This window comes from Heteronotia binoei, chromosome 9 (genome assembly GCF_032191835.1).
Source record: "Heteronotia binoei isolate CCM8104 ecotype False Entrance Well chromosome 9, APGP_CSIRO_Hbin_v1, whole genome shotgun sequence".
In the NCBI taxonomy this organism is placed as follows: Eukaryota; Metazoa; Chordata; class Lepidosauria; order Squamata; family Gekkonidae; genus Heteronotia; species Heteronotia binoei.
Genome location: NC_083231.1, coordinates 90,802,884 through 90,829,756, shown reverse-complemented (window position 1 = coordinate 90,829,756; position 26,873 = coordinate 90,802,884). Strand labels below are relative to the sequence as shown.

At 41.3% G+C, this 26,873-nt stretch overlaps 1 protein-coding gene across 1 annotated transcript in view; it reads right to left on the bottom strand.

Moving 5' to 3' along the window:
• The window catches only part of TACR3 (tachykinin receptor 3), a 50,874-nt gene that overhangs the window by 20,275 nt on the left and 3,726 nt on the right, over nucleotides 1–26,873 (bottom strand). Inside the window, exons 2-3 of the mRNA XM_060247385.1 lie at nucleotides 12,404–12,592; nucleotides 9,970–10,120 (exon numbers count right to left, since the gene is read on the bottom strand). Of these exons, the coding sequence (XP_060103368.1) occupies nucleotides 9,970–10,120; nucleotides 12,404–12,592 (340 nt within the window). The remainder of the gene's footprint in view (nucleotides 1–9,969; nucleotides 10,121–12,403; nucleotides 12,593–26,873) is intronic.

Sequence of the window (26,873 nt, the reverse complement as noted above, 5' to 3'; positions counted from 1 at the left end):
TCATGAACTGAGGTTAGTGTCCAACCCTACCCATGACTCTCCCACAACCATCCACATTATTTTTGGAGGTTCGTGGGGTTTGTGGTGGGAAGCAGGGGGGTGTTAGAAGGATTGCTGAAATGGCTTGCATTCATTTCAGCAATCCTTTTTGCTCCCCCCTCCCACTGCTTCCCTACTTGCAAAGCCATTTAAAAGAAACATCCCCTTTACATGACTTTTGCAAGCAGGCACTGCATGCAAGTGAAGTCCAAGTGGCACGTTCACCTGGAAGTGAGTGAACTTGCCATTGGGACTTCACTCACGTGCAATGCCCTCTTGCAAAAAGCCATTTAAAGAGAATGTTTCCTTTAAATGCCTTTTGCAAGATCTCTCGCCTCTTCCATTCTGCTGGCCTCAGGGAGCCACCTACAGCAGAAAGGAGGGAGGCAAGATCTCAAATCCCCCCTTCCAGTCTGCAGGTCTTAGGAAGTGGCCCCCAGCAGAAAAGAGAGAAGATCATCATGAACCTCACAAAACGAATTGGTTCGTTAACCAGGGAGGTTTGTGAAGGCTTTCTGGTTCATGCCCAGCTCTAATCCAAACAGCCTAATAAGGCCTTTAGCTCTAATGTTTGTTACCCTGAGTGCAATGTTTATCAGTGTGAGCTGGGAATAAAAAAACAGTGAATGGAACAGAATATTTTGCTTTCAGAATTAGGAGCTCATAGAATAGAAATCTTTTCTCATAATATGAAGTCAGTGGAATAGAACTGATTATTGCTAGTCTAATCAGAAAGCTGTGATGTTATCAAGAGCTATCTTTTTCAGGATTTTGTAATGAAACACTTCCTTTTTTAAAAAAAGTAACTGATTACTTTTATGTTTTTACAGTTTTGATAAATTTTAATATCAGAATTGGAATGGATGTCCAAATGAAATGCAAGAGAGAAAAATAAACAGTTTTTTCTGATGTAAAATATAATGATGAGTCAAGAAAGCTGGGGAATATATTCCTAATATAGTGGCAATCTACTCACAATCTAGTACTAAAATTAAATTGAGTAATCAGAGAAAACTGTACAATGTGAACAAGTGCAAACACCAGGATTGTTGTGAAGAGGAAAAATAGTTCAGCAGACCCAGTGAAAATCCCAGGCATTATCAAAAAACTATAAAACAGAGCCCAAAGGAAACTAAGTTCTGTAATAGGTTCCTGGTGAACACTGGTAGTGAAATTTGCCTTAAAAGTTCTTAACATGGATTCCTTAAAAATGTAACCCTAGAAATGAAGGAGGAGATTGGATTTATACCCCGCCCTTCACTACCAAAATGAATCCCTTCACCTCCACACAACAGACACCCTGTGAAGTAGGTGAGGGTGGGGCTGAAAGCTCTGACAGAAACTGCTCTTTCCAGAACAGCCTCTGAAGGAATTATGACTGATCCAAGGTCACTCCAGCAGTCTTATGTGGAGGAATGGGGAATCAAACCCGGGTCTCTCAGATAAGAGTCTGTGCACTTAACCACTACACCAAACCAAAGGGCAGAAGTATGCATTAGCTGGGCAGTCCCTGTGGTGCAGAGTGTTAAAGCTGCAGTACTGTAGTCCTAAGCTCTGCTCACGACCTGAGTTCGATCCCCAGCAGAAGCTGGGTTTTCAGGTAGCCAGCTCGAGGTTGACTCAGCCTTCCATCCTTCTGAGGTCGGTAAAATGAGTACTCAGCTTGCTGGGGTGAAAGTGTAGATGACTGGGGAAGACAATGGCAAACCACCATGTAAAAAAGTCTGCCGTGAAAACATTGTGAAAGCAACATCACCCCAGAGTCAGAAATGACTGGTGCTTGCACAGGGGACCTTTCCTCCCCCAACTAGATTTTTTTTAAAAAATTCCTCATAATTTTAATATGGAGAAGAGACATTTGCTGAAAACGAACGAGGAGATATGAAAAGGATTCTTCCCACTCTTTTTCTCCCATCCACCAATTCTTTCCTGTGAATGCTTCAGGTCATTTTAACTAAATTTTTCCACCACTGAGGCTTCAAAACCAGAAGGAAGCCTGATGGAGGGACAGCCCCCACAGAGGCTTTAGCAGTTGACAGTTGGGATGGGAAGGGAGGATGAAGCACCTCCCTTCCCTTGCTGCTTCTTTCCAGGAAGTGTCCCTTCCCTTTGTGTTAATTCAGCAAATGTGAGCTTGGGAGCCTGCCAAGATAAAGTGTGATTTTGCCTTAATACATTATGAGAGAAACTAGCCTGGTATCCAGAATCTTAATCCACACCAAGCAGTGAAAAAACGATGTTCAAATCTACAAAAGTTATACACAACATGGGTGTTTTGTGCCATTTCCAAAAATCTACACAATCTTGTCTGAGCTGCAAACCAACCAGCAGTACTTGGAGGATTCATATGTTTATTTATTTTGAATAACTGGAACAAGTATCCTCTAGGAGTAGATGCCTGATGTTAACAAAAACAACAGCAAAAGAGACTCTCAAAATCCTGTTACAATAATTTGACCACAAACCAATAAATAGCCAGTTCATTAAAATGTTCAACCATAACACTAAAAATATACAACAGTCAATTTAAAAATAATTTCACGGGGATCAATGGTTTATGAGCCAGTTTGCTGAGATGTTTTCAATTTTTTTTCCTGGTGAGATTTTAACATTGAAGCAAAAACATCTGTTTGTTTCTTTTCTGTATAGTTACATGATCTTGCAACTGAAATAAACTAACTCCACAACTGGGAAAATGCAGTAGGAAGGCAGATGTGCAGAAGAACAGTGCTCAAACCAGGCCTTGAATTCAGCAGGAGCTCACAGGAGCACAGCTCCTGAACCTTTCTGAGGGTTCCACCTATTCCTACTCACCTACCTTGTCCACTGAATAGTAGTTCAGAAGACTATCGGATAAGCCCAGGTTCCACTTTGAGCTCTGTTATTTAACAAAAGTTCATTTCATTTGGAGAAACAGTGAGAAAATGTCTAAGTACAGAGGCAGTCTCTGAATTCCCCAGCTTGAATTCTATTCATTACCAAGTTAGATATCAGTAGTACTTTATCCCACTCTGACTTCTAAATCATAAATTAAATGGTGGCAATGTAATTAATCTCTAATTTGTGAGTGACAAATGGCATTGAAGGAGGAAATGTGATTCATTGCTTTTGATAGGAATGTGGCTGAACAAGTTATGTGAGATTGCTGAAATGGGGAAGTTAACCAGCCCTAATTCAATGCTGAGATGCCAATGAGAATACAGATGAGATTTAAAAAAAAATCTCTCATTTTCTGGATGTTTGGAGTGCAAAATAGAAAAGAGTGATTTCTTGTACATTCATGCTCTGATCTAGCCAGGTTTCTGCACAAGGATCTCTGCAGCTGTCAGCTCAAAAGAGTGTTGCAGAGAGCAAAAATGCACCTTGTGGAATAGGTTGCCTGAGGAGGTCAGAAAGGGTCCCACACTTCTACCATTCTGCAGAATGTGCAAACGGGAAAGTTCAGGAGGACATTTTCCAAAAGAGTTTAGAGCAGTATTAGCATGGCACAGTCCACAAGGGCACCTTGTAATGGAATAGGATTGTTGGCCACGGCAACAATTATTAGAACAAAGTTTCGGTTCTGTAGCACCATTAAGACCAATAAAGTTGAATTCTGGATATAAAACTTAAACCCAGAATTAAACTTCGTTGGTCTTAAAGGTGCCATTGGACTCAAACTTTGTATGTTGTTAGCCGCCCTGAGCCCGCTTCGGCGGGGAGGGTGGGATATAAATAAAATTTTATTATTATTATTATTATTCTATTGCTCCAGACCAACATGGCTGCCCACCTGAATCTATCTGCAATAATTATTATATGTATTACCTGCTTACTACTTTGCTTGATACCTTGTGATACCTTACTTGATACCTTGATACCTTACTACATTGCTTGATACTTGCTTGCTATATGGCTTATATTATAGCATACCTTGCTTTAGATAGCTTATTGTTCACACTGTTCTCTCATTCTGTAACTCTAGTCCAATTGCATTGTTTGTTGGTTGCCTTATGTTATCTGGTTGCACTGCTTTGTATTCTGTAATCTCTCTTGGGTCTTAGTGAGAAAAGTGGATTATAAATAAAGTAAATAAATATCTAGCACACTGGGGTGCAATGATTGCTAGGCTTGGGATATTCTTGGAGATTTGGGGGAGTGCAGTGAATGGGGACTGGAGGGAGCTCAATGGGGATGCAATGTTACTTTAGAACTTCCTCCCTCCAAAGCTGCCATTTCCTCCAGGGGGCATGATCTCTATAGTCTGGAGATTGAATGTAGTTCCAGGAGAATTCTAGGGTCCATTGTGAGGGTGATGGTAAGACTAATGCCTGCAGAGGTTGGAACCACAGCTGAGCATATGATCAATACTGTCAGAACTCCAGACATCCTGTTGAGGAGGTATGGAAGCATATTTGGACTGTGTGTGGCACTTCCTCCCAACTGGGTGACAAACATCATTTGAGCTAACACCAGTAAGCAACCGTTTAATGACTTGGGAGGCTGTGGGTGAGAGATGAAGCAACAAGTACTGTGCTTAAACATTCCTCCATCGGAAGCAGTTGGCTGGATCCAGCACAGCTGCAATCACAGCAAGTTCATGGAATCTCTTGTTATAGGTTTCCCCAACCTCTACCTGGAGACTGGCAACTCTAACACAGCTCAGATATAGCCTAGAATTTCCATGGCTGCAAAATTTTTGTGTCTTCCCCCTCCTCAAGAGAGACTTCAGAATCTTCCCCAGCTGTTCTGGGGGATCCCTTTCCCCTAGAAGTTTGGGTTACTGTAGGATGGAAGAATCAGCAAAATTCCCTTAGCCCATGGAAATTTTAGACAGAATCCAGACCCTTAACTAGACTTAAGTGTAACAGTGAAAGAAAAATTAGAGTTTCCCACTGTTTTAAACCCGGCTTTCACAGAAATGTCATAGGGTTCTCAAGATCCTTTCCTGAAGTTAATTCTTGTATTTTGTCATGCTCCAGATAAAGAAGCACTCAGGGGGACTTCACAACTGCAAACAGCCAGCCGGCTTCTATCTTAGTTGCCATTCTCTTGGCAAAGTTTCTTGTGCCTTAAAAGGTCTCATGTGAACTCTTCACAGGCATCTAGCAGCTAATAAGGATTAACCACAGTTCCAATTAATTTGGGCTTTTAGGCTTTGCCTGGGCACACATTGTCTTACTTGCAGGTGCCACTGAGTATTTCCCATTTGTAATCAAACACAGAATCACATAGTCCTTTATGGGTTTGGCTAATGCCATGCAAAGTAGTGTGCAAAACAAGTTTGTTGTTCATGCAAATAAAAAGATGGTTATGGCTTATTGCAGGAAGAAGGAACAATAAACTCATTTGAAAGCCAAGCCATACAAGTACCCCACTGAGTGACCAATGTACATTTATAATTGTTTTTAAACAGAAATGCCAGCAATGTCCATTATGAGAAACGTAAATTAGGAAAGACGCAGACAGAACTTATCAATAATGTTGGACTGTATCAACAGAATGCAATTTTGGGCTATATTAACAGAAGTATAGTGTTCAGATAATGTGAAGTGATGGTATCGCTTTACTCTGCTCTGGTAAGACCTCACCTGGAGTATTGTGTTCAGTTTTGGGCACCACATTTTAAGAAGGATATAGACAAGCTGGAATGGGTCCAGAGGAGGGTGACGAAGATGGTGAGGGGTCTGGAGATCAAGTCCTGAGAAGAAAGGTTGAAGGAGCTGGGCATGTTTAGCCTGGAGAGGAGGCAGCTGAGAGGTGATATGATCACCAACTTCAAGTACTTGAAGGGCTGTCATATAGAGGAGGGTGTGGAATTGTTTTCTGTGGCCCCAGAAGGTAGGACCAGAACTAATGGGTTGAAATTAAAGCAAAAGAGTTTCTGGCTCAACATTAGGAAGAACTTCCTGACCATTAGAGCGGTTCCTCAGTGGAACAGATTCCCTCCGGAGGTGGTGGGCTCTCCTTCCTTGGAGGTTTTTAAACAGAGGCTGGATGGCCATCTGACAGCAATGAAGATCTTGTAAATTTAGGGGGAGGTATTTGTCAGCTTCCTGCATTGTGCAGGGGATTGGACTAGATGACCTTGGAGGTTCCTTCCAACTCTATGATTCTATGTTACTATGTGCACATTTTGAATTGTTGGATTATGCATTGTTATCATCACTGTACACTAAGAACATAAGAGAAGCCGTGTTGGATCAGGCCAGTGACCCATCCAGTCCAACACTCTGTCCCACAGTGGCCAAGAAAACGAGGTGCCATCAGGAGATCCATCATTAGGGCCAGGACACTAGAAGTCCTCACACTGTTGCCCCTCCCAAGCACCAAGAATACAGAGCATCACCTGCCCCAGACAGAGAGTTCCAACAATATGCTGTGGCTAATAGCCACTGATGGACCTCTGCTCCATATGTTTATCCAATCCCCTCTTGAAGCTGGCTATGCCTGTAGCCGCCACCACCTCCTGTGGCAGTGAATTCCATGTGTTAATCACCCTTTGGGTGAAGAAGTACTTCATTTTATCTGTTCTAACCAGACTGCTCAGCAATTTCATTGAGTGTCCATGAGTTCTTGTATTGTGAGAAAGGGAGTTTTTTCTCTACCTTCTCTATCCTGGGCATATCAGTTTGCAAGCAAGTAAGATTAGGGGGGAGGGGAAATACACAGACTTTGCTTGAACTTACAAACTATTAGAATGAAGTCAACTTGGAGGGGGTCACTAAGCTCACAGTTCTTAGTTTTATTGGCCATTTCTAATATATGGAGATTAAAAAATGTTTCAAGTCATATGGCATTGAATTGATAGATTGAACATTTCTCTGTTATGGCCTTGAGTCAACTGCTTTGATGGACAATGTTTATCCTCACCTTTGTCATTTTACTATGTAGAACTGTTCTTTTTTGGAAGTGTAGTTGAATTGTTTGTTGTTTATGAATACTGATCACTTACGAATATGTTGTTCTTTGTTTATTCTAATATTAAAATATTTTTAAAAGATGTCTGAACAGAATTTTAGGCATAAAACAAGAAATTAGACTTAATATTGGCAGTGCTATGCTAAGTGTTATGCTAATTAAAATATAATTTGGAAAATTGGATGGACTATTGAATATCTATTTTTCTAGGGAATGAAGGTACTGGACTGATTATTTATCAGTTTGCAGTAGCATCAGTCTTCCTTTTCATCTTCTCAAACTGTAAGTGATGTGCAAGAGTAAAAAAAAACCCTGGACTCATTTTTGTATAAGTACTGAAGTTAGTAGTATTAGGGGATGCATCTCCTAAATTGCTCTCTCTCTTTTCATCTTACCTCCCACTCTCTGTGACAGTGAGGCTAGAAGGAAGGAACCAGTGTAACTACCAAACTGGAAGGTCTCTGATGACTTCTGAATGTCGGAAATAATCTTGTTCAAATTTGGAGTATTTACAATATGTACAGATGGGCAGATAGGATATTTTGGAGGTCATTAATTCATGGGACCATCATAAATCAGAATTGACTTGATGGCACCTAACACAGATGGGCACAGTTCAGGCTGGATTTTGATGAGTACATCTCTACAAGCAGTCCTGACAGCTGTAATGCACATGTTTCATCATTACATGAGGTTCTTCCCTTTCCTAAATGTTGAGAGTGACAGGTTCAGCTGTTCAAAGATATACTCTTAAATAAATGTCCTTATGCATTTGGTATCTGCAGACAACATCTGTCACAACAAATGAGTTTGCACATTATCATCTCAATCAGACCCTGGCAAATTGTGAGCAGCAGCAGGTCTTTTGTTAACGTAAAAGGATTTGGTGGCAATAGTCCAGAAAATGGCCTTGTAAAGAATTTGTGGGACTCACATTTCATCTTAGTAGTTATAAACTGAATATATCAGGAAACATTGCAATGACTAAAACTATACATAACTTTTCCATGGGTGCCTGCTAATGACCTACGCATGGCACTCTTGAATGTATACACCACCTAATAAACTCTGACATCTTTTTCTGTGCCATTAATACATTAGGCATAGTTGTTTCTAGATGAGTGTAGATTGGTTGAATGTTGCCATTGCCTTTATATCTTCTATTTGGAAAAAAAAAATACTCTTTTACTGTGCTGCTGGACAGCTGGAACAAAATGTATTTCAGATTTATAAATGGATTTGTCCTGACTTCAACACTCTAGGCTAGCCTGATCTCATCAGCTCTTGGAAGTTAAGCAGGGTTGGCCCCAGTTAATACTTGGACGGGAGACCACCAAGGCAGTCCAGGGTTGCTATGCAGAGGCAGGCAATGGCAAACCCACCTTGAAAAACCAATAGGGTCACCATAAGCAGGCTGAGACTTGGCAGCACTTTCCACCAACACCTGAATTTTACTTTTGGATAAAGTGTAAGAGGCTAACTACATAATAATCTTGTAGATCCAAGATTGGGCCTGATCTTTTTTTAAAAAATCACCTACTCTCTCCTTGGAGTTGGCTGTCCCAAAGCTCCTGTGTTGGATTTTCTCTAGTCTGCACCATGGAACTATTATCATCTTTTGCCATTTCCAGCTCCATTTGCTCAGGTGCCTCAACTTCCCCCTCCAGTAAGCATTACATCACATCTTTATTTATTTACATCACATTGGGCTTGCCTATATTTACATTCAAGTGAGTTGCCTGTGGTTGAGTCAACTGTTGTTTTCGCATAAATCTCAACTGTTTATTTAATTAAATAATCCATTAAATACTGCAGCTCTAGTAAGTTCCTAAATGTCAGCTTCAGGTCTGTTCAATGGGAATAATACTGCCTCCTTAATACAGGACTGCAGTGAAAGACTCTAAGGATAATAGATAGGGTAAGGATGATGCATAAAGTTGTCAAGTGGCCAGTATGGATTCTGCTTAAAACCATGTTCTATCAGAGAAGCTATATTGGGCCCTGAGAAACTGGTGAGATCAAGATTCTGCCAGGTTCCACACATTATTTGCAAGTCTCCACCCAAGTTCTGACGCTGATCCACTTCTTTCTTCCCCAGCTCTGCCTCTTAGCTTCCAGAAACCTTTAGGTGCTGCCCTGAATCTACTGTGTCCAGCTGTTTCAACTCCATATCTTGGCTATTAGTGAGGGGCAATGGCTCAGTGGTAGAGCATCTGCTTGGCCTGCAGCAGGTCCCAAGTTCAATCACAAGCATCTCCAGTTAAAAAGATCTGGTTGTAGGTGATATGGAACACCTAGGGTTGCCAAGTCCAATTCAAGAAATATCTGGGGACTTTGGGGGTGGAGCCAGGAGACTTTGGGGATGGAGCCAGTTGTGACAAGCATAACAGTTGTGACAAGCATAATTTAACTTCAAAGGGAGTTCTGACCATCACATTGAAAGGGACCGCAAATCTTTTAAATGCCTTTCCTTCATTGTTAATGGATATGGGCACCTTCTTTTGGGGTTCATAGAATTGGACCCCCTAGTCCAATCTTTTTCAGACTTGGAGGGTGTTTTGAGAAGAGTAATCAGATGCTATGATGCAAAGTTGGTACCTCTACCTAAAAAAAGCCCCCCAGAGCCCCAGATACTCATGGATCAATTCTCCATTATACCCTATGGGAATCAGTTTTCATAGGGAATAATCGAGTACCCAGCAGACATTTCCCTTCCCCACTTTTTGATGACCCTGAAGTGGGGGGAGGGCCTCCAAAGCAGGGAATTTCCTGCCCCCACCTGGGGATTGGCAACCCTAAGAAGACCTCTGTTGAAACCCTGGAGAATGGCTGCCAGTCTGAGCAGATGGATCAGTGGTCTGATTTTAGTATAAGGCAGCTTCATGTATCATGTGTGCATGTATTCCAATGTGGCCAATATTTTTTTGAGACAGAAGTTAGCAACCTTAACAATCAAGCACCTTTCTTGGAGCTAAATAAATATATAACAACCATTCATCAAAAACAACTGAAAATCTAGTGGATCAGTACCTTCCTCTTTGCTTTCAACTGCTCCTGGTACTTGTCTGATGTATCTCCTGGGATCTCACCTCCCCAAAGGCTGATTCCAACGATCGTGTAAGTGATACCCATGACAAGCAGTGGGAAGCAGTACACCAATACAATCACAATGACTTGGTACCTGTAACACAAGAACATTAAACTGACACACTGTCAGAACTGGTCACAACAGAAGTTGCTGTCTGCATTGTTTAAAAAGCCCAGCTCCCTGGGGAAGGGGTGGCTATGTGGTTTCACTGGGGCATTGGAGTGTTTGGAGTGTTCCTCACAGAGTGTCTGTTGTGGGGGAAGGAGATAAAGGAGATTGTGAGCCGCTCTGAGACTCTTGAGTGGAGGGCGGAATATAAATCCAATGTCTTCTTCTTCACAACCCTAGATATGTATGCTGAGGCTAATTGACCGGGGTGCATATTTTCATTGTGTTGACGAAAACTGGAGAAAAACTGAAATATATGCAATATTTACTTCCCTACTAATTCTAAACTTACTGAAAAAATGTAAATTTGCACAATATTTGAGAGACATGGCACCTTGCTTCATCCTATGCTGCCTTAATACAAATACCATAATTTTTGCCTTCTGAGGGGTTAGGAAAAAATAAAAGTTGGATTTAGAAAAGAACTTTTTTGTAAACGAAAGAAAGTATATTATTTGGACAGCAATGGTTTTATCAAGTCACAATAGTGCTAAGAGCACATTTGGATACTGAGTTAAACTTTATATTATTGGAAATGCTAAACTCTTCCCCCAACCCCCAGTCCTCACACCTCTACCCAATACATCCCCCAACATCCTTATATTTAGTGAAAAGGGAACTGGAAAGGCTATACATTAAATAAAGAATTCTCATCCTTTTGTTTCTAATTACCAATTGGTTGTTCTGGATCTGACTACCCTTCCCAAAAAGAAGAAGCAACAGCAGCAGAAGAAAGCATTCTTATAGATAGTAAATACCCTTCTTACCAGAGTACTTGCAATTACCATCAACTTTGGGATATTAATCTGTAAGTACTTCTACACACACAATACCTCATTAATTTAGGGAATTCCCTGCTCCGAGATGTGATGATGACCATTACTGAAGATGACTTTAAAACAGGTTGGACACATTCACAGAGCATAGACCTATCCATGGCTCTGCGTCATGATGACTAAATTGAACACTGATGTTCAAAGCAGCTGGACATGAGTTATTAAGGAAGTAGGGGAGCAGCAGAGATGAGGAGGCATCTGGACAGCCATTATGGGAAGCAGCTGGACTTGGATATAGCCTTACTGAGATACAGCAGAGATATTCATTCATTCTTATATTGTTGAAATCAAATTTAGATTGAAGATAGGAAGCTTCAGAGACTTCAATATATCATTCAGAAATACTTCCTGTTCTCTCTGCAGGGGCCAGTTACATAGAGCAAGGTGCTGTGGCTGAATGACTGGATGAAATGATAGCATTGGAGGAAAGGGTTAGATCCAACCAGCTTTCCCACTGATGAAAAAGGAAAGGAAAGCTACTTACAGATGGGCAGTTTGAAGTGACTCAGAGATGCCTCAGAAACTGACTATAAAATCCCATTCAAACCAGCACATCTGCCACCCTCCCCCATTCTGTATTCAACCTGTCCTCTTAGCCGCATGCCAGTTGCCTCGCTAGTGTCGGAACATGAAAGCAACCCATCAAGCTGCCCCAAGCTGCTTCCGTTTTTTTGGTTAAAATATATTGATTCCAAGTGCATAGGCACATGGGTGCATGACTACACATGCACATAACCAATTAATGAATGTAAAAAAGAAACCCAAACCAAGCTACAGGGATGGTGTGCAACAGCCATCTGATCACGCCAAGTCACCCCACAGATGGGATGGGAACGGCTTGTGGGGGATCGTGCGGACAGTTTAGGATGCTTCTTTTTGAGCTGGCCCAATTTGGGACACCTCCCATGTGCCCCCAACTGCCCATCCGTAAGCAGCTGAAGTGTCCCTTTTGACAACCAAAAAGGTTATTTTGTGGAACATGGGGCCTGCATAGACAAAAGCCATATGGGAAAAGGGCTTTAAAAAGGAGAAGAATTGGGTGAGATTGATTGGAAAACATGGTTGGATGCAACCTTTTCATTTGTTAGGCATTATGGAATAATTGGGAACTAAGGGAACCTACGTTGAAGAGGTGAGTTATCTGTGAAATAAGAGAAACTGATTTAAAATCAAGAGGAAAAGCAAGATACACCACCTGCATACCATATTCTTCTCATTCCTAAAGAAAGGTCTACTGGAGCGTTCTTCATATTCAGGTCTAATTTATGATCCTTACACCCTTTGGTCTGAGCTCATCTGCTAAACGCCATGTTCTTTCGCTCTGAAGAGACAGGGAAGTCTGTCAAAACCGCACTGCATTTTAAACACTTACGTGAAACGCTGTGTGATGCCACCTGGCCATTTGACATAGCACAGAGTTCTTCTGGGCATCACTTCTGTCTCTGAAAAGAGACATTGAGGAAGGGCAAGCAGAAACGCCAGAATCCATATGCTTGCAATCACAACTTTAGTAACAGTGGCAGAAAGTCTGGGCTTTAGAGGATCAGTAATGGCCATATATCTGATAAAAAAAAAATCATAGAAATGTCACCAAACTAGAAGTGGTTGAAAAAATTGTACTGTACAGTACACAGTAAAATGTACTTTACCTTCATATAATACAGAAATCCAAAGTAACTCTGTGATGATGTCTGAGACTTTACAACAGACTAGGACAGTAGTGCATTCCTGTGCAGATTTAGCCTAGTCTAAACAGATTGACTTTAAAGGACTTAAACTGCAGTAACTCTGCACTGTAATTCTACAAGATAATTGTGAGTGTGCAGAAAAATCAGTCTCCTCTGAACCCATGATTTCTTGTAAGGTTGATTTATTTTGAATTTCTTATGCTTGCAGTTTGACTTGAAAATCTCTCCTTTTGCCCTTGTGCAAACTACACCTATGAGCTTTGATCTTCATGCCATTTTCTGCTTTGTGAAGCAAAATTTTCCCTATTAAATGTGTAGGATTTTAAATATTATGTTTGCTTATTTGAGCATTTTTGGGCTGCTTTTCTCCCTGGAGTGATTCAAAATAGCTGACAAAACTGAAAAAAAGTTTCAAAATTACAAAAGACCAACAAAAATGGTCCCTGCCTGGGAAGCTGACTTTTTTCCATTGGTCCCAGGCTGTGAGACCTGGGCCAAGAGCTCTTTGGCTCTTGCTCTTCAGCTTCTACCCAATAGCTCATGCTTATTCTAAACCTACACAGATTAAATACAGAAGGGGAAAAAGTCAGCCTAGAAGAACCTCAGCTGCTGCAGGCCTTTCTTAATATCCTCCTAAATAGCGTATAACTGGCATAACAGCTATGCAAAGAAACAAATGAACTGGAATAATCTAAGCAAAAATAGGCAAACTGGAAAACCTTTCAATGACAATACACAACATTACAAAGAAGCAAAAAGGGCATAACCACACATCCATAATTTCTATCCACAAAGGAGGCTGCCCACCAATGCTCTGCATGAGTCTATATTCTGTTTTCTTCCTTCCAATTGAGCCTTCCTGGGGGAAGAGTAATTTACAATATTTATTTAACCTATTTATTCTCAGATTTTCACACTACTTAAAACAGTTTCCAATATAATTAAATGTACAACAACTAGTGGCTTGGATCCTGTGCCTTCCTCCTGCTTCTGCAGTGCTTCCCAGTGGAACACATTCTTCCAACATTATACACCATCTTGCATGGGCAGAAAGAACCTAGTGAAGGAAAGCATCATGTCATGGACCACTGCCACTGCCAACCAAGGCAGCCTGGCATGAGTGGAACATGTACGATTTAAGTAATTCAAACATATGATGATGACCAATACCTTCAGGTTTTTAGAGTAAGGAATTTCCCACATAAATTCCCTATTCCAGATGCAGGGTTACAAAATGTAATTTCTCCAGATGTGCATCTATTTTATTATCTGTGAACCTAATGTATGTGTCAAGTATTAACTTATGGCAGCCCCAGCAGGGGGCTTTCAAGGCAAGTGAGAAGCAAAGGTGGTTCCCCTTCTATTCCTCTACAGAGTCTTCCTCATTGGTCTCTCTTCCAAGTACTAACCCCACTAAGCTTCCAGGATCAAACAAGACTGGGGTATGCCATGCTGCCTTCCCTCTGTAAACATAACAGACTCCAACAAAAGGCATGCTTTTACATTTATTTTGTTCAATGTTTATCTACTAATTTTTATGACATTAATAAAGTTTTAATGTTCTCGTCTCCTTTTGCTACTGTGTTCATTAGTTGCATCAAGGCCATCACAGAGTGCTTCTGTTCAGTTGTAAGTGGCCATGTGGAATCCCAGCAAATATCCTCCATGCAATGGTGATGACTGTAAGAACAAAGAGCCACAAAAGATATAACCTTGTAAGGATGCCAGCCTTCAGGAGGGACGTGCGGATTTCCTAGAATTACAACTCATCTCCAAGCTGCAGACATCAGTCCCCTCTGGAGAAAATGGCTGCTTTGGAGGGTGGACTACATGGCATTATATCTAACTGAGGTCCCTCTTGAAATCCTCCCCTCCTCCCCAGGCTACACACACACACATGTGCACACACACACAATCGCCAGGAGTTTTCCAGTACAGAGGCTCAACAAGTACTGGATTTAGAGGTACTCTGTCTTTTGCTGCTGTTCTATACTTGACTTGTCTTGGTTTATTTCCACTTTTGATTCAAATCAAACTGAATCTATTCCCTATGGTTTCATACACTAGATTTCCTCCTACCCTAATGGATATTTCTATGAATTATTGTTCAGTGGATCATTATTTGTCCCAATAGGCTCTGAAGATTCATTTTAACTCAAAACTCGGAATTGAATGTTCCTGGGGAAAGAAGGGCTAGCAACTCAAAATACATCTGACAAATGTGAATGTTATCACTTTAGTGCATTTGTGGTTTGGAAATTCAAACTTAACTTTCTGCAAACAGCAGTCACATGCAACAAAATGCAGTGTAATTTCCAGAGCAAGCTTTAACATATTTAGAGGGATTTTTTTGCACAGTAATTTAAGAACATGAAAGAAGCTGTGCTAGATCAGACAATGGTCCAACTAGTTCAGGGGTCCACAACATGGTATCAGTGGGCACCTTTTCTGGTGCCCACCAAGTGTTTTTAGAAAATGGGAAATTGTTGGAAGCTGCCGAATCAGATTTATTGTCCACAAGATTGAAAGATGGAAATGTAGAAAAATGTCAGGAGGAATGGGACCCTATTTATAGTTGGGTTAAAAGCAAAGGTTTCGATGTGGAGTAACAGTAACTTACTTGATCCCCTCCACTCCTTGGGTGCATGGGTATTTGTTTGATGTATTTGTTGTGTTGTTGTTTTTCCTTTTCCTTTTTTAATTTTCGTGTTGGACTTATTTGTTTGTACGTTCGTACGTTTGTTTTTGTTTACTTTCTTATGTATATTTTTATGTTGAAATAAAAGTAAATTTATCACGTAAAAAAAGATTAGGTAATAGATATAAACTTTTTAAAGGACACAAGCACGACTGAAGTTTTTTTTTTTAAAAGCTTAAAATAAAACATGCTTTAAACATTAAAAAAAAAAAAAAGAAAATGGGAAGGCCCAAGGTTGCCAAGCCCAACTCAGAAAATATCTGGTGACTTTGGGTGTATAGCCTGGAGACTCTGGGGGTGAAGCCAGGTTACTTTCCCATTCCCTAAAACAAATAAATAAAAATACAGCAGTGCAGTTCCCCTGACTGTAGTCTTCATTTCCTCACTCCCTAGCAGCTGTGCTTCCACTAATTAAAATGAGCACACCCACACACACTCACAAAGCAGCCAAAATAAATATAGTTTGCAAGCACACACTTTTGGATCTCACTAAGGCAATTTATTCATGGGAGTTGCTGAATGTAACCAATCTGCTGTATTTCAACCACCTTAGACTAACAGGAAAACAAAAGGATAGAAACCTAGGGGGTGGAGTTTTCGTCCATTCCATAATCAGGTTTTAGTTAACTCCATTTTACTAGACACACAACTTCTGAAACCAATGCAAAACAGAGGGATTGTACTGGCTCTTGGGGTGGGGAGGAGTCTGCAAAACCGGAGGGTCCCTCTCTGGGACCTGGACAAGTCTAGCAGGACCAGATAAGGCTTCTGACTGTTCATTGGAGATTTGGCTGACTTTGTTGATTCTTTTTAAAAACGGTGCTTTGGTGGCAGCAACCACCAGTTGCTTATTTGGATAATTGCTAGAGCATCCCCTGTGTGACTTGCCCAGGATGATGACAGCACACTTTGCATGTGCAAGTTCTATCCCTGCCAGCAGCCAGGTAGGACCTGGCAACCCTAGTTCGTCACTGCATCCTGTGATGCTGTATTCCATGTGTTAATCACCCACCTCATGACAGCAATATTTCCTTTTGTCTGTTGTGAATCTACTGCTCATCAACTTCAATGTGTGCCCAAGCAGGACTGTGTAGAGTGGATAATGCTATGGCATTGTGCCTCACTGAGGTCTGTCCCCTCCCCTCCCCAAACCCCAAGGCTCCACCCCCAAATCTCTAGGAGTTTCCCAGTGCTGAGTTGGCAATCCTGTGCCCAAGAGTTTTAGTATTATTGGAGAGAGAAAGCGAAAAAAATATTTTTGGTTTAAATTTTACAAGATTTTATACCTCAACTTTAAAAAATATGCTTTTGAGGTTTGCTTCCATTCACTTGAAGAAAAGCCCATATGGATCTTGATCGTTCCAGAAGGACAGAAATATTTCTGTGTTGGGATGACAGGCAGGCTAATTTCCTTTGCAGTTGTTGCTGTTGTGCTATAAACAAAACCACTGGGCTCATGAACTGAAATTGCAGACTCTCGAATATAAACTTTTCATTTGATAATACAGGTTGACCTTATTTGGTGTTGAATAATGCTTTAGATAAGGGAAATCTGGAACTAGACTCTCATGTAAACCTGAATCCATTATGCTCAAGTAATTCTGCCTGAGATAATTTTCAATGTAGCATGTGTTAGAAACTGATCTCTTTTTTCCAAACAGAGGCATGAAAGAACAATAGTCTGTACAACAAAAGGGAAAACAAAGGCACCATGGAGGATTTTAGAATGGACTAGGAGACCGCTGACCCATTCTAGAAACTATGAAAACAGATGATTTATTATATAGAAGGGGGTGAAAAGAATGTTTAGATTGCACTTGCACATAACACAGTGATACTCTTCTCCCAAACTGTGGAATCAACTGTAGAGTGTTCATTCCTAAAGACTGCTTTATACTGTGTCAGCTAGTTGGTTTATTCTCATCATTGCCTACTCTGACACACAGTGGCTCCTCCTTCAGGGTCTTGTTGGGTGGAGGTTTTTCACATCACCTTTGTCCTAATCATTTCATTTGCAAATACTGACCCTGATACCTCTTTCATATAAAAGTAGGCCGTCCTGAGCTCTTCAAAAGATCAGATTGATAGGAAGACACAGCAGTGCCTTCTTTGTTGTGGCATCTCCTTTGTGAAATTCTCTTCCCAGAGAAGAGAAGCTGGGTCTGAAGATTGCTTGTATAAATTATATTTTATAAATGTGAATACTTGTGGAAAACTGTAAAACATGCATAGACTATCCATTTGGGACATGCCTTCCATTTGAGCAAAATGGTTAGACTAACATTCTATTGCTGAGGCAGTAAATAAATCCAGAGTTCTTTCTAAAAGATACTTTAGTACTATGCAGTCAGCTGCAAACATGATCAATTACCATGCATAGAACTTTTGCCATTGGCAGTCATGACAGTGACCTGAACCACCTCGTCCAGAGCCCCCACTTTTGCCATGAGCAGAAACAAATGATGCTCAGATTCATTACTGTAAAGACCAGAAGAGGAAAATTTGTGAAAAGCAATGCAAGGAAATCACACTAATTGTCCTTAAAATGATATCTTGCATAAGAAAAGGAAGAAGAAAACATTGTAAGAGGCTATATTTGGGAGATAAAATTTGTATGGCATGGCAGTGCAATGGTTATTGTGTCAGAGTAGTATTGGGGAGTTTTAAGTTCAAATTCTGACTAAGCCATGAAGCCCAATGGGTAACCTTCAGCCAGTCACCTTCTTTCAGTCTACACTACCTTGTAGGGTTGATGTGTCAATTTTGCACCTGCTTGGTTTGCATTCTGCAAACTAGGCCAGTTAAAAAGGCAGCTGTGATATGGATGTATGCCTGCTGAAACAGACTTGCACTTTTTAAAATGGGGAAATAATTTACCACACAATATTCCGGGTCTTGCGTGATCGACTGGGTTTGAATTTTCCAGGTTATAAATCATTATACTAACATGGACCCAGGAGCCAGGCACATATTATTTTATTTTTTATTTATTTATTTTTATTTATTTGGGACTTATATCCCGCCCTTCCCACGAGTGGCTCAGGGCGGCTCAGGGCGGCATTTAAATGTGACCTTTACAGAAAGTCTCTCTTCCCTACTTCCCTACTCAGCTACAATTCCCAACTACAAGTCCCAATGGGCAACACAAATCTGTGCATGTGCAAACAAACAAGAATTCACAATTCTTGAAAAACAGCATGGTCTTTTTGAGGGTTCACAGCTGCTGCTTGCAACAGAGACAATTACAAGTCAAAATGAGGGGACTTCAACTATTACTAACATTGAGAAGGATGAAGAAAATGCTGACCAAAATATGACAGGCAAAGATCTTCTGAATATTTATTCCAGTTATTAAGATCTTGTCATTTCATATGTTAACATGGAGCAGTAAGTAGCCTGGTGAAAATCAATGCTAAAGCAACAAAGCAAAACATTACACTGAGCAATAGACCATCAACCAACAGACATCTCTGTACTGCCCAATAAAGTGCAAATATAATCTGTAATGTTATTTTATAATATCATAAGTGGTCCATGGTCAAAGAGCAAATATGTAGGTATACATCTACTATAGTGCTATGTAGCAATATAAAATGCTACCTCATTTGAAAACTCCAAACCGCAGGAGACTCTTCCCTGGAAAAGTTCAAATTGTATATGTGGCTGTATGTTCATGTCAAAAAATGTATGTAGGAATGACCACAAGAACCTTGTGGGTTAGGACATTAGAGCACAAATCAAGAATCTTGCAAAAATTCCAGATGTACCAATGGTTTTACATTTCAGTGAGACTAACTATTCTGTTCAAGATTTAAAGCTTTTTGTTATTTTCAAATATAAGCCTAAACCATTTAGAAAAGAGGATATTAGCAAAGTTTCATTAAGGCAAAAGAGCTTTTGGATTCACAAGTTACAAACAGTTACTTCAAAGAGGCTAAATGCCAACATAGATTTCTCATCATACTGACAGAAAGAAAAGAAATAAGTTTGTTGAAACAGACTTGCCACTTTTACTGGCAGCTATACACCTGAAAGCAATTAACACTACTATGCAACCTACACAGAACAGGCAATAGGTGGATGAGTCAAGAACCTCTGAGATAGGAAATTCTAAGGCTATTGCAGGCTGAGTCTGCATAAGGGTAAGTGCACAATAGAATTTGATTATTTTTACTTTGTATATGAGGCTGGATATTTGTTTTCTTTTTTTTAAAATATAGGTCTGTTTAAGATCAAGCAGAAGGATCTACAAGACAGTTGAAGTTTGGTACATGAAACAGCTGTCTAACAGGGAGGCATGTCCTGTTTTGATCTGCTTTGATAAATTTGGCAACTGCTTGACCTAAGAAAAGGAAAAGGAAAGGTCTCCTGTGCAAGCACCAGTCGTTTCCGACTTTGGGGTGACATTGCTTTCACAAGGTTTTCACAGCAGACTTTTTATGGGGTGGTTTGCCATTGCCTTCCCCAGTTATCTACACTTTGCCCCCCAGCAAGCTGGGTACTCATTTTACCGACCTCGGAAGGCTGGAAGGCTGAGTCAACCACGATCCGGCTACCTGAAAACCCAGCTACTGCCAGGGATCGAACTCAGTTCGTGAGCAGAGTTTAGGACTGCAGTACTTAAGCTTTAACACTCTGCTGCCTGAGAGCAAATATCAGTAAGCATATATTGCCATTGTGCATTTGAGCTACATTGCTGACTGCTTTGAAACATTTGGCAACTCTTTGAGAAAAGAAAGAAGAACCCTGTTGCAGCACTTTCAGCTACTGAAATATCTCCTGCCTCTGAGAACATGCATCAGTAGCGTATATTGCCATTGTGCATTTGATTTGTTACTGTGCATCTGAGAATCGTTGAATTGTGCATGGGAGCTGACTTCCATGACTTAGAAGCTTCAACTGAGATTGCATATCTGAATATTGCTGTTAAACTTTTCAAGGGAAGAGACTCCCATATTGTGGAGTCTTCAACTGAGATGGTATTTTATATTGCCGCATAGCACTATTGCAGGCCTTGGATTCAGCAGGAGCTCACAGCAGCACAGCTCCTGAACCTTTCTGAGGGTTCCACCTCCTCCTCCTCACCTTGTCTATTGAATAGTAGATGCAGCTGCATAACAATCTCTGGATGAGCTCCACCACCTATTTTTCTACAAAATAACCCCTGCCGCTATTGTATATGTATACTTACAGTCGTTAGTGTTCCACATTTGGTCTTTAATCATGGACCACTTATGATATTATAAAATAACAATACAGATCATGTTTGCATTTGATTGAGCAGTACAGAGATGTCTGTTCTGAACTTTTGGTTGATGGTCTACTGTTCAGTATAATTTTTTGCCTTTTGCCTTGGTGAAAATATTATTAGGTTATATCTCTATTAGGTGTGGGACTCTATTTTAGAAATGGGGAAAAGATGCCCTTCCCATAATAGGAAGGGCATCTTTTCCTCATTTCCAAAATAGCATTGTGGTGCTTTTGTACACTCCCAGCTTTTCCTAAAACATTTTTGAACAAAAAAAAATCCAGATCTTTCCTAGTCCCACCCAAACTAATGCCCTCCCCCACTATTTTGACTTTCCCTTCCCTGAAAGCTCCTATAGCTTCTCCCCTTTTCCTGCCTCCTTCTCTCCTCCCACCCATCAGCCAGCTTACATTATCTGCCCTTGTATCTTTATTTTCCCACCTTCCCTACACCTTGTAGCCTCTACCCAGGAAAACTATGGCCCATTTACACTGTGATCACCAGGGCAGGCCTGCCACAGTTGCACAAACTTGTGAGGGCAGGCACCACATTTTCTCTTGTATCACTTCTCACACACTATGTTCTCTTTTTTCTCTTCCTGGCAAACCACATATCCCCAGCTTTCTCTGTTTCCTTCTCTCCTCTCACCACCAACCTACCTAGCTTTTATTTGCCCTCTCCATCTTCAGCTGTATTTATTATTGTCTTCATTATATCCTGACTTTCTCCACAATGGGGACTGAAAGTAACTTGAATAATTCTCCTATCCCCCATTTTATCATCAGAACTTGCTTGAAGTCACCTATGGATTTCCCCAGCAAAGAGGAGATTTAAGCCTAGGTCTTCCACTCTAGCTACCATATCACACTGGCTTTTATGGGATGGCTGCTATTGAACAGCAGCTGGGCCTCAATGACTCATGAAACTTGCTTTGTATCAAGTTGCTGTCTGGTTTCTGCTGCACCTGGACCCAATGAGTCCTTCCTCAAAGGCCAAAATAGCTCAGGGAAGGGGCCTGCCCCTCTCCCTGCCTTTCACTGGCAGAAACCAAGTCTAGAATGCTGTCCAAACTGTTGTGGTTGCCTAGCAATGGCCATTGAGAGCATTTGTTTCTTAAAGTTACAGGTGCTCCTTTTATCATTTTGAGTTTTTTAACCTCATATATATCTCCATCCACCAGCCCACCTACCTTTACATTCCTCATGTGGAGCTCACACAGGTACCATCCACCATCTTGCCTCACTTTATGTGGGGATCAGCCAGGCCCTGCCCTCTCTGCCTTGTCTTATGCCCCCCAACCCTGGTGGGGACTTAGCAACTCTACTACAGCCCACTGACTAGGGCTATCAACCTCCAGGAGGGGCCTGGAGTTCTTCTAACTGATCTCTAGAGTTCAGACTACTGGGGAATTTGCAAATGAGTCAGCTAAGCCCTTATTGGTTAAAGTTGTGTTCATCAGATGTTCCACCACCTTTTCTCCCTAGGGAATTTGCTTCTTTGTTGTTTGCTGGAGAGTGAAAAAACTGGCTGGATCCAACCTATTAAAAACTATCAGTCACATGGAACTGCATGCGGAAGTCTGATAGCTTGTTTGTTAAGTGCTTCCTTGTATCAGCTGCTAAAACCCAACGCAGTGCCACTTGAATCCTTAAAGTGCTTTTCTTTTTTCTCCCATTTGCTTTTTAAAATTAAGTGGCAGTTACTGTCTATGAATTTTAATGTTGCATGCAGCACACCAAGCTCCTAGTGTGGGAGAGCAGGAAGTGAGTGGTGTGCAAAATAACTGTGATAATAAAATGTTTTGTTATAATGCTTTTTGTGCAAATCAAAGTGCTCTATGGCCCTTCTCTCATTTAAAGCTCTCAGGCTTCTGGTGAAGTAAAAAATGGAAAGATTGGTTCATTTGCTATTGTAATGCAAGAGATTCCTTTTTTACCCACCATGTAGCAGCTCAGAAACCCATTAATGGTTTTCTGCAAAAGTATATGACAAACTCTCCCCCCCCCTTTTTTTGCAGAGTATTTATAAAACAATTGTATTGTATGGCTATAGAGCTTTCTGACCTGCATGGCTGTTAGCCCACACAGGTCCCTAGAGCTCCAAAATAACACAGGTCTCCAGAGCTCCAAAATAAACTTCCTTTGGCTCAAAAATGACTGCTGGAGGAGGGAAAATGGAGAAGGTCTGTAATGACTGGAGCCTGCCACTGACAAATCACTGGATTCATCTGAATGGACTTGCTTCTAACACACAGGATATTTCCTTTGGCTTTTCCATATATTTCAAACACCAGAGGAGAAACCATTTTATTTTTTTTTAACTTCAGGTCCCAGTTTTGGGGGGTTGCTAGAGCATCCCAGTGATGTGTGCTGCTACATCCAGTTACACAATTGGAAGTGATGTTGTGGCATAACATAACACCCAACCCCACTCCCTGAAGCTCTCTGGAATTGCTAGCCCGTGATTGATAACCCCACTTAGGGGCCAGACTGGGTATAAGAGGGAAGCTCCCATAGAGCAAAAAGATTATTGGATCCAGTCTCTCACGGGATAAGATCCTATTAGGGTTGCCAGGTCCTTTCTGGCAGCTGGTGGGGGAGGGGGCTTACTGGGAGCAGAGAGTCTCAACCAGTGTTTCAGTGATGTGCCCACATGACTTCCAGTGTGACCTGGAGTGACGTAGGCATGCTGGGGACATTGGGTGTTCCTCCTTTTTTTTTTTTTTTTGCAGTATGTCTTCCTGTCAGACAGCTGATAGGCAGTGGAAAGATAATGGGAGTGGGGGACCCCTGGCTCCACTGAGGATGGTGGTGGTGGTGGTTTGGGATCCCTAGGTCCTTTTGTGAGAGGGTGGAATGGGACCAAAGCAAGTGCAGGTCCTGGAGCTGAGGTTAAAAGAGGGGGTTGAAAGCAGGCCGATGAGGACATGCTGGGCCTTAGTTCTTGATGCTGGAAGGCGGTTGGAGGGAGACATGGGTGACTATTAACCTCCAACTTCCAAGGCCATTGAGTGACACAACATCTAGGAGCGAAGGATAGCTGGGGTAGGGTCACCACCCAGTCTCCCACAGTATCTGCACAAAACTATTTAGAACACAAAACTTACCCAGAACACAAAACTTATGTTAAAAAAACGCAAACCACTAACCTGTTGCTAGATTTGACTGTTGGTCTAGCTTCTTCCTGAGTCCTTGAGATGAAACAACAGATGATTACTGACTAAAAAGCAGCATCTCTCTTGCTATTTTGCAATGCTGCAAAACTCCTGTAAAGCTGCTGTGAAGTGTACTGCTGCTGAAAAATGCCGTTAAGAGGCTGCTTACAGATGGGCAGTTTTCGGGCGACGCAGAGAGGCCTTAAAGTCAACTAGAAAAACCTATCCAAATGTGCACATCTGCTGCCCACCCCCATCCCATACTCACCCCACCTTCCAGCATTCTCAGATCGGCTCAAATATTTCTGAGCCGCATGCCAGTCACCTCTTTGGCATCTGGACATGGAAGCATGCAAGTGAGGCGGACTGGTGGTGTGAACCCACCAATCTGCTCTAGGTGCTCACCAATATTCTTTTTTTTTTAAACTGCCCATAGCACATATGCGCATGACCCCTAAAAATGTATGGAAAAAAGAAACCCAAACCGTGCAAAGGGAATGGTGTGCTATAGCCTGTGCCAAGGTGCCCTATGGGTGGGATAGGGGCCCCTTGTGCTGGAGCATGTGGACTGTTTAGGATGCTTCTTTTTGACCCTGCCCAATTTGGGATGCCTCTCATTCACCCTAAACTACCCATCTGTAAGCAGCCAGAGTGTCACAGATTGCAGCTAAAGCTAATCTGAGAGCTAATTTGAAGGTTTCTCCTTAGCCAAAATAGCTGAGAAATTCTGAAGCGTATAAAACGTGCACAATTTCTCAGGAAGTGGGCTTTGTCTCTTGGGGAGAGGAAAAACGATAATTAAGAACATGATTGGAGCAATCCCAAACAGATCTACTCAGAAGTAAGTTCCATTTTGTTAAAAGGAACTTGCCAGGAATTTCTCAACCTGGTGTTGGCAAGCCTATCACTAGCATAGATGGGTTTTCAATAGTGGTTACACACCAGAGATGAGTCCTACATTGCTAGCTTCTAGCCTTAATGGTCCCCAATTCCATTCTGTTTTGTGGAATGGAATCTTTTTGCTTACCAGTCGCAGAGACCAACAAAAGGAAAGAGAGGCAAGGGAAACCATAATGGTTGGAGCCCCAGGACCAAATCCCACCATGAATCTCATGAAGCCACTGGGTGACCATGGGCCAGCCTATTCTCACCTAGGTGCTATGAGGATAAAAAAAGAACATAAGAAGAGCCCTGCTGGATCAGACCAGTAGTCCATCTAGTCCAGAATGCTACCACGTACAATGGCCAACCAATTACTCAGGAGGGCCAACAACAGGGCATAGAGGCCAAGTCAAACCCAAGTTTTTCTTCCACACAGGTATGGAAGCACCTTTGGAAGCAAGATCAGTATTTCTGCTGTCTAACCACCTTTGCTTGTCTCCTGATTGATGACTTTTATGGTCAGCTACTTTGGGGTAATTACTCAAAGGGTGCCAGACAATTATCAGAAGAGCTATTATACACCAAATTTTAGTTTCTGCATCACACAGAGGAAAGGACTTTTGAGGTTTTGTTTTGACTGAGTATTATGGCTCCTTGAGGGGGGAAAGATTTCACAGTAGCAAGCCTTTGTCTGATCTCTGGGATTGAGTGGCGACTCAGAAATGACTCATTTGTCAAAAAGAAAATAGCACCCAAGTGAATCACCATGAGTAGCTTTTTTATGGAGTTAAATAAAAACCAAACATTACAAAGGCAGCAATGTACAAAGATACAGATGTAACTTGAGCAAATTGTGGAACAAACAAGAAATACAAAAATCTTGTTTTGCCAGCTGCATCTTTCTATGTCCAAGGGAATGGTTATAAAATCCCAATCCATTACCCTTGGCTCTGCCCACGTGAGTATTCAAGTATGGGGGAAACCATCACTCAGCAAACACACATTGAAAGGTTAGCCATTCTTCTAGTTCTACTGTATATACTGAGTCTCAAACATTATAAGCAATTAACAGTGCAATCCTAATGCAAAGTTACACATTTTTGAACCCACTCTGCATAGGTTTGCACTGTAAATATACTACTCAGGTATTCCATGGGCACAAAACCCTTTACATTATTTATACATTCACACTGACTGCTTCATTGTCAGGTAATCTTGCTATTGTATCAGGAATCTTGAAAGAGAACTCAGATGAATGCATTCATGGCAGTTTCATCTTAAATATCGTTTGGATATTTTTCTAGTGAAATCTCACTGCCACCACTATTGAAATCTGAGGTGGCTGTAATGCAGAAGGGAAATGTATTCATTACAAATATGGAAGCCCTACACTCTCAGTTATGTCTGTGATACTTTACACTATCACCATTAAAATAATTTTTCAGAATAAAAATACCAAATAAAAATAGAAAAATGCTCAAGCAACAGCAATGTAAAAAGGCAGGCATCTGTATTGTGCCTGTCTTTTTCCTCCCATGGCTAAATACTGCTGTAAGGGCATATCTGATTAGGAAATGGTCTGGGTGGGGGATAATTATCTCTGTTCCCAAATGCCACAGCCCTGAGATGTCTGGGTATCATATCATGGATCTTCAGTGTGAGATGTAGTTTGGTTTATGTCCTCACAACAGAGTATAAAATTATTATAAAAGTAGCAATGAAATCATAGGATAAATATATTTGCATGCATTTATTTATATACTGCTTTTTGCCCCAGTGGAGAAGAGGCTTAGAGCATAGTTCTCCCATTGTCCATTTTTGCACAACAACCTGGTGAGTTAAGTTAGGCTGAGAAAATGTGACTTGGCCAAAGTCATCCAGTGAGCTTCCATGGTAAAGTAGGAATTTGCACCTGGAGCTCCCGGAATCCTAGGTTGACACTCAGCTCCTTGGATCCCCAACATGGTGCCCATGGGAGCCATGGCATCCACTGGCAATTTTCTTAACATCCACCAAGTGTTTTTTAAAAATAGTCAGATGCAGGTAGGACTTTTCCTCATCAAGGCTTCTGATTTGCCACTAAAGATTTAGTTAGCTGAGCAGCCAGGGCTTTTTTGTGTGGAAAAAGTCCAAAATGAACTCGTTTGCATATTAGGCCACATACCATGACAT